Genomic DNA, 14,074 nt, shown 5'->3' on the forward strand with positions numbered 1-14,074 from the left:
GAACTATTGATCAATACAAAGCTCGTCTAGTAGCACAGGTATTTACTCAGAAAGCTGGGATTGACTACAAAGAGACATTCAGTCCCGTGATCAAAGCTACGACCATTCGTTCTGTCTTTGCCATTGCAGGAGCAAATAACTGCAACTTGACATCTCTAATACGTTTCTCCATGGAAACTTATCTGAGACAATCTATATGGAACAACCATAGGGGTTCCGGAACAATGACAGACCGGATCATGTATGTCTTCTCAAAAAGAGTCTCTATGGGTTAAAGCAAGCACCGCGAGAATGGTTCACACAGCTTTGAACATTCCTACTCTCACTTGGGTACAAGATGTCCTAGGCTGACAACTCTCTTTTCATCAGACGCACCAAAACTGAAAAGACCTACATTTTTTGCTATGTTGATGACATCCTCATAACAGGTAACAATCCTGCACATATCACTAACAAAATTGCAGCCATTGAACAGGAGTTTCCCATTCGTAACCTTGGCAAGGAAGAATACTTTCTGGGAATCGAGATAAGATATGAGAAAGATGGCATTCACCTATGTCAGGCCAAGTATGTGGCTGACATCTTCGACAGAGTAAAGATGATTGACACCAAACCTACATTGACTCCCATGGCCACCACACCAACACTTTCCAAAGATCTTGGCATCAGCTTATCCTCTAGAGATGAATACAGAAGCATTGTGGGAGCACTTCAATATTTAACATTCACTCGTCTTGACATTGCATTTGTGGTTAACAAACTATGCCAGTTTCTGCACTGTCCAACCGATGAACATTGGAAAGGAGTCAAGAGGGTCATGCGCTACATTCAAGGCACATCCGATTTTGGGATAGTCATATCCATCAAACCACTAGATCAGATTCACTGTTACTCAGATAGCGATTGGGGAGGGTGTCCTGATGATAGAAGATCTACAGGTGCTTTTTGTGTCTACCTTGGATCCAGCATTGTATCATGGAAGACTCGCAAACAACCAACAATAGCTAGATCCTCCACCGAGAGTGAATACAAGGCAGTGGCCAATGCCACGATAGAGCTCCTATGGTTCAAATCGCTTCTCTCGGATCTGGGCTTCCCTCTACCCACCTCGGTTCAATTGTGGTGTGACAATGTTGGGGCAATCTATCTTACTTCAAATCCAGTATTTCATGCTCGTCCGAAGCACATAGAGCTTGATTATCATTTTGTTTGTGAACAAGTACAAAATGGATTTCTCAGCGTCCGATTCATTCCAACTGATGATCAAGTTGCAGACATCCTTACCAAGCCACTAGCTCCTGCTCGCTTCATGATGCTCCGCTCTCGACTCTTTGTTCGTGCCCGCCATCGGCTTGAGGGGGGTGTTAGAGATAATATTCGTATTATCCTGTAAATAGATTCCTATCTAGTTAGAGTCTCAATTTGTCTATATTACTAGCTAGGTAGAGTTTTAATACTCATATACTTACATATTGTATTCCTATACAAACTCCAATTGTCTCACTATAAATACAATGTCTTAGAGCCAATACCATTCAAGGTGATTCAAACATTATTGTGCCTATTACTTGTCTCTCTCTATCTCCATATTATTCTTGTATATCAAACTATACATTCAACAGATCACTCCTTCTGCATCCGACTGTATAATGACATTCAAACATCAACCACAGGCAAATTTGACACATTCAAAAACTGCTAAGAGTTCCACCTCTTCCACCGAGCCGCACACACCAATTGGTATCCACCCGAGGCGAGAACTTGTCCGTCGACATCACGAGCAATGACGCCAACCAATACGAGTCTGCCAAGTCACTGAGTTCCAGGTGGCGGGGTTGCCCATCGCACAACACTTCTTCTCACTGCCGCTGGGTTTTCCTGTGTCAAAATCTGCACGGGCTGAAAGTTGCTTGCTCGGTGGTTCCACTCTACCTAGAAATCCTCAGCTTTCGCCTGCACCATGGACCACAGTATATCCTCGCCCTTATGGACCAGAGTGTTCCGTATGAACCAGACCCACCAGAGAGAAATCATGCCTAATTGCTTATCTGCATAGAAAAATGATTGGTCTTTTTTAACAAAACTATGTACATATATTATTGAAAAGTATAGTATTATTTAAATTAAAGTAAAGAAAACAGAATTACCATCCCTATTGACAAAAGAAAAGTTGAAACATATACAGTGTTGACTATCACCAGTCACGGAGCCAATCTTTGGCCATTAGGCTCAATTTCATCTTTTCTAAAATTTCTATAACAAAGTTTTTTTTAAAAAAAAAAAAATTATAGTATTCAATTTGTATCCACTTATATAAAATCCTGGTTCTATGTAGAGATTGGCAAAATTGACCTAAACTGATAATTAAACTAAAATCCAACTCAAATTATAGTTGATTCGGTTCACTTTTAAAATTTAAGTAATTTGATTATGTACTGGGTTATAAAAAAAATAAAATAAATAATTATAAGGTCCTTATGTTTTTACTTAATACATTAGTAAGTTTATTATATTATTATAAGGTTCTTAAGTATTATCTTAATCAATTATTTAGTCCTTTCATTATGAAAGTCCAAAATTACCCCTAATTATATATATAAAAAAATTTATCTTTAAATTTTAAATTTAATCTAATTAATTTTAATGAAGTTTTTGAACTACATATACACCGAAATTAATATACTTGAAAAAATGTATTATTAATTTTCTTAAATTATAATTTTTTTTCTTTATTTTTTAATATAATATCTTTAAACTAACAGTAAATTTCTTATAATTTTTTAAAAATCATATATTTTTTTCTTCATTCGTAATATTTATTAGAATTGTAAAAACTTTTTACAATGATAGTGTTACTCCTATTTTAATTATTTTTGAAATATTTTTCATTCATATTTTAGTCAATAAATTTTACGTTATTAAATTAAAATTATATAATTATATAAAAATTAATAAATCAATTTCTTTATATTGGAGAGATTGTGATTATGTAGGAAAATAGAGAAAAAAATATATAAAATAGAAAAAATAGATGTTTTATTATTAAAACATAAAGTAAAGGGTAATTTTTGTATTTTAAAGTTTATTTAGTATAGTTTGACCATTGACCCAAACATAAGGACTAAGGAGTTAATAAAAACAAAAAGTGGAGGACTATATAATTATTTCTAAAAAGGCAAGGACTAAGTAGTGTATTAGGTAAAAACACATGGATCTTATAATTATTTACCCAAAAAAAATCGGAGTAACCTCAATTTTCACAATTTTCTCTTTTCAAATAATTTTCTTTCTTTCATCAAAAAAAAAATAATTTTCTTTCTTTCATCAAAAAAAAAATAATTTTCTTTCTACTGACCACCAAATAAAATCTAGATGACGGCCTTCTTTTTTTTTTGTAGAATTTGACGGTTTTATTTGATAATCTACTTAATGACTTAAATTAAAATATTAAGCACTTATTTAATTTAAGTTAAAATACACTTATTTTTTTAAGTCAAAAATTTAACTTAAAGTTAAACATTATCAACTAATATTTTTATAATAACTAGTCGAAAACCCGTGCGATGCACGGGGTATGAAACTTTTATATAATTTAGATAAATAAATAAATTGACATATTTACTTTTAAATAATTTTATATCATGCTATGAAAAAAATTTATATTATGTATATTTGAAATTAATATATATTTTTTAATGATAATTCAAATTAAATTAATTTTAAAAATAATTGACTATTTTTTATACAATTTTAACTAAAGATGAATGATTTATTTATTTTTACAAAATTCAATGATTTGTACTTTTTAGGAATTTTAATACATTTTTATATTCCAAATATTATGTGAAACAATAATAATAAAATAGCATATTAATTAAGAAATATATTAGAATATAATAAAAAACCAAAAATTAAATTAAACTATAATTAAAATTAAATATTATATTTACGATACAAAAGAATTACAATATAGGTTAAACAAAAATTGAATTAAACTTCATTGTAAGTATAACATAATTTATTAAGTCTAATATTCACTCTCCTCTTTATTAAGTATAACATAACATATTAAACATAATTTATTAAGTTTATTTTTTGCTCATTAATTAAACATTTTATTTTTTCTTAATGAAGTATTAAGTCCATAAATTAATTTTAGTTAAATAGAATTAAATCACAATTGTAACCACTCAGTACAAAAAAACGTTTTATAATTAATATTTGAAATTAATTATATTAATTAGAATCATTATGCTCAACATTTGAGAATTTGAAGAGATTCAAATAATAATATTTTCTTAATTAATATTTTTCAATAATTTGTCCTATGATCATATTTCATTTTCATCTGTCAAAAACTCTTGAAATACTAACAATTTTGTACGAACCATAATATAATAGTTAAAAATTATATAAGCCAATGTTGCAAAAGCAATTATCTCAATATCCATAATTAATGTACATTTTTAGGATTTTGAGCATCAAAATTTATTTTTATTTACCTTGATTTTGAATTCGTATCTAGCATAATCCACATTCTTCAAGAATAAACATCTTATCAAGCGTATTAGACGTTTACAATCTCCTTGTCTAGAAAATTGGAAAAAAATAACTTCTTGATAATAATAATAATAATAATATAACATAATTTATATTGAAATAAACTTCATTGTAAGTATAATATTCCAATATCTCTTTAATATTTTATTTAATATGTCTCAAACTTCAATGAACAACTATCGTGTGAAACTTTATATCTATTTGTACCAAAATGCATAAAAATAAAAAAAAATACAATTCATATCAATTAGCTAAACTCAAACTAAAAAAAATGAGTGGATTTCAACATGTTCCGAATTAGAAAAATTAATCTAACTATTAAAACTAAAAATTGAGTTCATAAAAAGCCGAAAATCTAAATTTTAGTTAGAGTTAACAATCAAAACGATAACACCTAGGAACATATACTAAAACAGAATGCAAATATACACAATCTTTATTTTAGTCATTTTGAAAAATAAATAAATGAATAAGAAAACATGGATAAAGTAGCGAGAGGTATGGAATCTGGATAACAACAGAAATGGAATTTCATCTCTGAAAGATGAAACTATAACAACAATTGTTTAATAAAAATAAAACAGCAGCACAATTGAGAAAGTAAAAAATTGAGTTCATATAAAGCCGAAAATCTAAATTTTAGTTAAGAGTTAGCAATCAAAACGATAACACCTAGCAACATATACTAAAAAAGAATACAAATTTGCAAAATCTTTATTTTAGTCTTTTTGAAAAAAAAAAGACAAATAAAAAAGAAAACGTGGATAAGGTAGCGAGAGGTATGGAACCTGGGTAACGACAAAAATAGAATTTCATCTCTGAAAAATGAAACTATAACAATTATTGTTTAATAAAAAGAAAATAACAACACAATTGAGAACAAAAATAACTACAACATATGAAAAGAAATCGAATAATTACCTGGAGAAACATAAGAATTTCTTTTAATTTTTGACACTTTTGTGTTTTCCGGTTTTAGTTGTTCATGCATATTCTATTTCTGTCGGATTTCTTCAATTGAAGCTATCAGTTTGGAAAAAAAAGACAAATAAAAAAGAAAACATGGATAAGATAGCGAGAGGTATAGAACTTGGGTAAGAACAGAAATGAATCTGAAAGATGAAACTATAACAACTATTGTTTAATAAAAATAAAACAACAACATAGTTGAGAACAAAATAACTATCGAATATTTACCTTCAGAAATATAATACTATCTATCGTGACCAATGAATATAATGGTGGAATACTATCTATCATGCTTTATATAGAAGTTTATTTGTAACTTTTAGATCTCTTTTACTTTGTGTTTTTTCATCTTCCCGTAACTCTTGCTTTCTTTTATTATTATAATTAATAGGCTAGTAATTATTTAATATATTATAAATATAAATTTGTTATTTTTAATTAATTAAATATTTTTAATCTGATTTTTTTACTACGTTGACAACTCATCAAAAAGACTTCTAAAACACTTCTTCTCATTTCTCTCTGCTTCTGTAATTATATATAGTATAGATTATATCACTCAATATTTTCAACACTTATAATATCCAGCACTAAAAATTCAATACTTATTTTTTCAACACTTAATTTTCAGTTTTATCAAACAACACCGACCTCAGACTAAAAAGTTTTAGAATTAAAATTGTATAAAATATCATTTTCATTTTCTGATTACTTATTATTAGAGTGATGAAAATTTGAGGGATTTTTATGTATAGTTTTACCATAAAGAAATGCCAAAATTGAAGAATTACTAAAAGTAAAAAAGTAATTGTTAATCTGTGTTAGGTCATCTAGATTTTATTTAGTTAATAGAAATAAAATTATTTAAAAAGAAAAAAATTGTGATTTTAAAAAATAAAAATGCATGTCTATGGTAAAAAAAAAAAAAAAATTGTCAATCACAAAGGTGGTCTGTCTAATCTCATTTGTGAATTTCCTGTTTTCTTGCTAGCTAGAAGCTTTTTCATATTTGCTTATTTTGTTTCCATGATTTTAGCTGAGAATAGAATGACTCAAGGCCATTCCTGGACTTGGGCAGGGCCCAAGGCCCAAACAATAAAAAATAGTTTTATAAAAAAAATATAGAAATTAAATCTACGTTTACAGTCCAAGAAAAGAAAGAGCCTAAAATATCATTTTTATAAAATGTTTTTTTCATATAAATTGAATATTTTTATTAAATCCATTGTTAACCGTAATATAAAAATATCAATTTCAAATAATTTTTAGTTAACTGCTTCGTCCTTAGGCCTCCAAAATTTCATAACTTGAGATTGATTTAGGGTAGAAAATTCTCAGTAAGTTGTGAACAAAGTTGTACAATAATTCATTCATTCCATTTGCAATTTGAGATATTAAACTTCCTTCAATACAAATATGAAAATGTTTAATAACATGACATCCAACATATCATATGCCTATTCATATCAACTCAACAAAATAAATAAATATAAAAAACACATTCATGTTCTAAGGACTCTACACATTGGATTTGCTGGCTGTAGTGCAACAAAAAAGGAAACAAGTACCAAATTAAAAGAAATCAAATTCCAGATAATTATTATTATTATTATTCTGCTCATGAACAACAACTGGAGCTGCTGCACCTTTACTGCTTGTTGATGGTGGTGGTGGTATTGGAATCTTCTCAAACTCCGGCGGCCTTGGAATCTCCGGTGGACTTGCACACCGTATCAACGCCCAATTTACACCTTCAAAGAATGGATGTTGCTTAACCTCTGTTGCTCCTCGTTTATAGGCTAACCTATGTTGTGGCTCTTTCACTAGCAACCCTCTTATCAGATCCCTTGCTGAGAAACTAACAACCGGTGACTCAGGAAATCGCAAGGGCTGTCCCACAACGTTAAACAGTGTAGCCCGGTTCCCTGATCCTTTGAATGGAGTTTTTCCAAACAATAACTCGTATAGAAAGATCCCAAAAGTCCACCAATCTACAGCACTTCCGTGCCCTTCACCTTTGATGATCTCCGGAGCCAGGTATTCATGTGTTCCTACAAATGACATGGAGCGAGCATCGGTAGGCTCTGCAATAAGCTCTGGCAAAGGGGTGACTTGGTTTCCCATTTCATTCTTGGGTTTCCGGTCTTTCCTGGATTTGCCCAAAAACATTCGAGGTGAAAAACATGTCGTAGGGGCTACACATGATGGCTGGATACAAGATGGCTGAATGCAAGCTGGTTGGACACAGTAAGCTGGGTTCTTCCGCAGAGGGTCGCCTTCAGGTGCTGAACCCTTTACTAGAGTCGGGCTTACAGCGCAACGCAGGGAAAGGTCAAAGTCAGAAAGCATTATGTGTCCATCTTCTCGGACAAGTACATTTTCTGGCTTAAGGTCACGGTAAACAATTCCAAGCATGTGAAGATATTCCAAAGCAAGGAGAACCTCTGCTACATAGAACCTGTATTGAAAATCAAAGGACAATACAATTAATAATCATCACAATCATTATTGACAGAAACAACCATTCAAAAATTCAAACAATTGCATCGATGATCCCCATTGTTATTATTGGTCGATTTGTTTGTTTCCAAGCAAATTAACTAATGTCAAAATCGATATGATCACCTTTCTAACGCATTATCAGTCCTATCAGTTTCCCAGCTTTAACACAGATGACTAGCTAAAACACTAACCACGCCAGATATATGAATCTGTACATGTGAAGGACATAAAGAGTATTGTTATTCGGAATGGTTTCTCTCTCTAACTAGCATGATTTTCCGTAGTACTTCAATTGCAGCTTCTGAACAAAATACAGTCCAAAATGCATCAAATCAAGTACGAGGTCAGCGACCATATTATATGAGAACCCCACTCTGTTACAAGATAAGGTAGAATCTTCAAGGCATACAAAGTCAAAAACCTCAACTTGGTCTTACACTAAAGAGATTGTTCTGTTCTTTCTCCTTGTAATGCATAAAGAAAAATCTTGATAAAGGTTTGCGTTAGAGCCATTGAATTAGTTCTCATATGATTGTGAGTTGAGACAGAGAAAAAGCTAATCCTAAAACTCTAGTTGCAAAGAATCTCTCATCTCATCAGAAAGTTCAGAGAAAGATTCTCTTGCCATTGAAAAAGAAGGTAAAAAGTTGTTTGAATTATCCCTTTCCAAATACTGGATAAGGCCAGCTGATATTCAAATATTCAAATCTGCCAAGTCTGTCGAATAGATCCCTCTTCTTGACCAACTTCATTGCCCGTTTTGTTCAGGATATTGCAGAATGATTTAAAGCAAACATATAATAAAAATTCTATTCAAAGAAAGTAGCCTCATCTCAAATTACTATAAGAATATGCACCCGATATTGGCAAAACTCATTTCAAGACTGAAAAATAGAGCATATAAGCCATACTTTTCAGAAACCAATTTTCTTTAACGATTGAATGAGTATTCAGCTGAGATCAGTTAACTAAATAAATGTAAATGTAAAATAACTCGTCAGAAACACTAGTTTTTCACCCTCCATATGAAACTACTGCTATCTAACTTTAGCTAAATTCGGCATATGATTATGGCTTTTCAGCTGATTTTACTATTGTAAACTTCCTACAGGTATGTCAGATGTGTCCATCTCATTGCATCTCACATCTCTCTTCTAGTTCTGGGTTGTATATCCATCGCATCTTTGAACACCAATCTCCTTTTAAGGATATTAAGAATAGTTCGATATAGCCCCTAATTCATGTACGCACCTAAATTGTTCCTAAATTACTGAGAACTACGGCCATGTAATTCTTATATGCAAAACCACCAGTGATTAGAAGTGAACAAGTTATTAATTTGCAATAATTTGTAATAAATGCCAAGCACTTCTAGTAACAATGAAATAGCAATAAACGAACACGGAGCTGCAAACCAAATGTATATAAAAATTATGCAAGGATAGATTTTATACTTCACTGCCCGTTCAGAGAAGTGTTTTCCTGGTTGCTTCTGTCGAAGTGTGTGCAAGTCACCACCGGGGCAAAACTCCATAACCAAACATGAGAATTTGTCAGTCTCAAAATGGGTATATAAAGTTGGAAGAAAGGGATGGTCCAAACATTGCAGTATTTCTCTCTCTGTTTGAGCTCGAAGAAGTTTCTTACGACTTGCTAAAGATGCTTTGTCCATAACCTTCATTGCAAAATAACACTTTGTGCCACTTAACTCTGAGAGATACACACTTCCAATATCCCCACAGCCTAATCTCTTGAGCAGTCTAAAATGGTTTACACCCAATAAACCATCTCTAATACGTATAGCCTGTATGGCTTCCCATCGCATATCATTGGCTTTGTGAGGTTTGTTGATACTGCTACTTAGGCTGCTACAAGTGCTTTCATCACTCACATCAGTGCTTGTGCTCCCTCTATTTATACTTGTTTTTCCACTCTCAACAAAATCTGCCCGCCCACTAATTCTTGCACTTCCACTGGTCTTCGGGAAGCTGCTATTACCATCACTAACCTTAGCTGACATACGGCTAATTTCATACTGTAAACTTTTATCTTCTTGATCAGAAATGCTATCCAGTGAGCCCTTAGATTCGGCCACTTCACAACTTTGCCCTTGTTTTAGATCAATAAAGGACAAACCTGAAGATACGTTATCAACTAAAATATTGACATTATGAGAGTTCTGAGAGATCAGTGATCTTTTGTCCTCTGTCCTCACTGAAGAAGCCTGCTTTGCTGCAACTGGTTCCACGATTTGAGGTGGATCTTTTGGGGTAACAGGCTCTGATTTGCTTATCTTTGTAACCTGTGAAGGCGAGGTCCTGCGTGATTTCTCATCTGATGTCTGATAACCAAAGAGTTTTGTCTGTTTCTTTGGGGAAGTTCCATTACCGGATTTTGAGGCCATTGAAAGGAAACAGATTGGTTACATAGATCAGAATGGGAAAACCCATTGCTCAGGTTCAAGCATGTTTAATCCACCAGTAGTTCTACTTACTTTCAGTCTGATCTTCATAACTATACACCGCAGAGTTGCAGATTTCCTAGAATTCATGAAGTAAAAGTGATCATCACACAATCAATTTCTAGAATTTGAATTGAAATATTTACTAACTACACTTAAGTGTAAATTCAGAAATTAGATAGTGTAACAGGCAGTAAATAGCAAAAGAAGAGGTGGATCAAATTCAAAGCTCATCCTGAATCACATGTCATATTCTGAACACATAAAGGCACAAAAACATGATACCAGTTCATCCCTCTCTATAAAATTAACCGGCCAAATTATAGAATTATACTGATTAAGGAACTTCAATCATAGAATTACATGAAGACCCAAAACAAACACCACTTCCAAACAATTAGAGGATACCAAAAAGAAATTAAGAAAAATATCAGTAAAGTAAAAGCAGAATACTCCACCTTACACTTTCTCAAGTAAAGCATGAAAATTCAGACTTGAACCCAAAACTAAAGAAGAGAGATAACAAAATCAATCAATTGGCTCAACAATGCAGTTCCTTTTACAGTTATTTAAGAACTAGGGAAACAGAAGATGAAGAAGATAATAACTAAGTGACACACAGATCTCAAATGAAAGACCCACCTTACTGGATCCAGAAGCTCACATAGACCCAGATGATAAAAACAAAACAAGTGCAAAGATAAGGAAAAACCCAGCAAAGCAAATCAGAAAAGGGAGCAGAAAAAAGAGGAAGTACCTGGGTTGGGTTCAAAAAGATGAGAGCTTTGAGAGTGTGGGGGCTCAAGAGGAGCAGGACTGTAGAGAGAGATAAGAGAAGGCAATGTATGTATGTATGTATGTATGAGAGCTCCCTCTCCCTAAAATGTGTGGAGAGAGAGAAGGAAAAGAAAAAGGAAGAAGAAAGCTATGGTCTTTAGAGAGAGAGAGAGAGAGTTGGGTCTACCACGTAAAGAAAGAGAAAGGAAGAGGGGTCAAAGTTAAAGCCTTTCTTTTTTGGGGTTTCGATACTTTTTATTTTCTTTTCTATGATTTTAGTTTCAATTAATATTTCTTTCTCTGCTTTTTATTTTTGGGGGGCCTTGGAATGCTCTAACCTGTCTCTTATGCCCCCTTTTTTATTTTTTTGGGCTTCTCAATTTGCTTATTAGGGCTTCAACTTATTTATATCACATTTGGTTCCCCTCTTTTTCTTATACTTCTCTTAGAGGACCACCCACTTTTGTTGTTTTCTTTTAGTTAAATTCAAATTTGTCCTATTTTTTTTAGATATGCATATTTATTACTAACCCATGAAATGGTATACAAATTTACTCTTAATCCAAGTAGTTATGTACTCTTCTGTTTCATTTTAATTGTCTTTTAAGGTTTCTACACAAATATTAAGAAACTCATTAATTAGTCTAAAAAGTAGTTAAATATTACCTTATTACCCTCTTGTAATTAATGCTTAAATTTCTCTATAAATTTTTTTCCTTTTATTATATGTGGACAAAGTTGGAAAAACCACATTCAATGCTCATTGAAAAGTGTAAAACGTCAAATAATTTGAAACAAAATTTGTTCCTCAAAACGACAATTATTATGAAACGGAGGGAGTAATTGATATTATATTTTATGATTAATTATATGTGACCGTTTCAGTTTTAAGATTATGACATGTCGTTTATAACTTTATGAGTAACACATTAAACATTTTAAATATAATTATTATTTGAAAAATCTGTTATGATAATTAAATAACAATCAATGCTTATATAGGGGCCCTGTTTGGTAAAGAGCGTTTTGGGATAAAAAGAGCGGTTTTGACCAACTTTAGAGGTTTGACCACCGAAACCGCTAATTGGAGTGTTTGGTGGAGAGAGGTTTGAGAGAGAGTTTTGGGATGAAAACGCTAATTTAGAAAAAACTCCTTTTAGGAGCTTTTTCAATTAGCGTTTTGCAATATTAAAATTAATGGACTTCTTTAACCCTAATAGATAGACTTCATCTTCTCCTGCGCCAAAATTAATGCCCTTATTCGTCTTTTTGTACAACCCGCTATTATCAATCAGTTAATTTTTACCAAACATGTCTACACAAACAGTTAGTCAAATCAGCTAGTCAAATCGGCTAATGTAATCAGCTAACAGCTAACAGCTAACAACTAATTCCCAAACAGGGCCAGGGTAAAATTGATCTTAATTAAGAGTATTAGAGGTTTTATATCATTTCATATCTTAAGATAAATTTGTACCATTTTATATGTTTAGTAAATCTATATTTCTTCAAAAACAATAGAAATAGATTTAGATTGTATCTGCATATTTTTGCAGAATGAATGACGTAGTTTCTAAAAAAATTCAATGGAATTGAATATCTGAATAAAAAAAAATTGGATCAAATACATGAATATCATAATTAAGTTTACAACTAAGTCATATCGCCAAACTTAATTTTTAATATGTCATTATTCTCTATATAATTTGATTTTACATCATAATTTAAAATTCTAGACTTCAATTCATAAATCATAAACCCTAGAAAATATATTCTAAATTTCTAATTTATAAATTCTAATTCTTAAAATATATTAAAAGTACTGGTTTTACTAGTTTGACATGATCTAAAATTATAACTTGACATAGTTGTAAATAATTGTTAAAAGATGAATTTCTGTGTAATTTTCCCAAAAAAAGAATTAGAATTAACTTTAATTGATTCCTTTATAGCTTAAAACCGAACCGAATTATAAAGAGTAGAAGTGAGTAAAAATACGTGGGTATGGTAAAAAGAGGAGACACCAAAGTTTAAGGAAAACTCCATAAATGAATGAATGCAATCCTCCTCATTAATATATCTTCCTCCACGCCTTCCAGCAAAATTATATCTTTGGAATAGGAATGTTTTTTTTCCCAAACATAAGTAAATCTTTTTTCAGATACCCATTTGGGTAAAAACATCTCATTTAAATTTAATACTTGTTTTGGCTTTCATATTTTTCATCATTTCATTTCCAAATTGAATTGAAAGTAATGGATTTGCCAAATACCTAATCTTGTCCCCAAAAGGGAATTGGGTTTTTAATGGAAACCTTAATCTTTCATTTCATGTCTCTTAGACATCACATGAGCCCTCACTACTGAGTTGGGCAATGCTATAGCATCTTTATTCTTTTTAGTGTAATTGATTAGTAATTGTAGGGTGTCCTCCATGGACAGATCCGGATGGGTTGGGTGGGGCATGGCGGGGCTCGAGTTTCTGTTGGTCGCCGAAATCTTTTATTAGACCTTTGTACGGAGTTTTAATTTTTTAGGGTAAAAGAATTTTAAAAAAAAATGAGTTGACACCACAAGGGAAGTCGGAGAAAAAGCAAAAGTTTTAACTAGAGATTCGGCTTTCAACTAAGTGCAGACCGCAAGACAAATCTTAGACATTGGTTCCGAGGATGGTAGCTACTGAGAATGAAGGAAGGAATGTATAAATAATCCTAGTGCCTTCTTGGTTACTGTTGCGCTCATTTCTTATCGCCTTTAAACATCATTAATATTTCAATTAAACTTTTAAATACATTTTATCTGTGGA

At 31.8% G+C, this 14,074-nt stretch overlaps 1 protein-coding gene across 3 annotated transcripts; it reads right to left on the bottom strand.

Annotated features, from left to right (window-relative positions):
• Positions 1 to 6,883: 6,883 nt before the first annotated feature.
• On the bottom strand, positions 6,884 to 11,460 carry LOC136219288 (serine/threonine-protein kinase D6PK-like). 3 transcript variants are annotated; one of them, XM_066006642.1, is made up of 3 exons: positions 11,250 to 11,460; positions 9,486 to 10,571; positions 6,884 to 7,987 (listed from the first exon to the last, which is right to left on the bottom strand). In XM_066006642.1, exons 2-3 carry the CDS (start codon positions 10,433 to 10,435, stop codon positions 7,102 to 7,104), a joined length of 1,836 nt encoding a protein of 611 aa, XP_065862714.1. In that variant the 5' UTR covers positions 10,436 to 10,571; positions 11,250 to 11,460; the 3' UTR covers positions 6,884 to 7,101. The 3 variants fall into 3 exon arrangements, with proteins under 3 accessions (XP_065862714.1, XP_065862715.1, XP_065862716.1); XM_066006643.1 differs by having other exon boundaries at positions 11,135 to 11,460; XM_066006644.1 differs by lacking the exon at positions 11,250 to 11,460 and adding an exon at positions 10,951 to 11,085.
• Positions 11,461 to 14,074: the final 2,614 nt, after the last annotated feature.

This window comes from Euphorbia lathyris, chromosome 2 (genome assembly GCF_963576675.1).
Source record: "Euphorbia lathyris chromosome 2, ddEupLath1.1, whole genome shotgun sequence".
Classification (NCBI taxonomy): domain Eukaryota; kingdom Viridiplantae; phylum Streptophyta; class Magnoliopsida; order Malpighiales; family Euphorbiaceae; genus Euphorbia; species Euphorbia lathyris.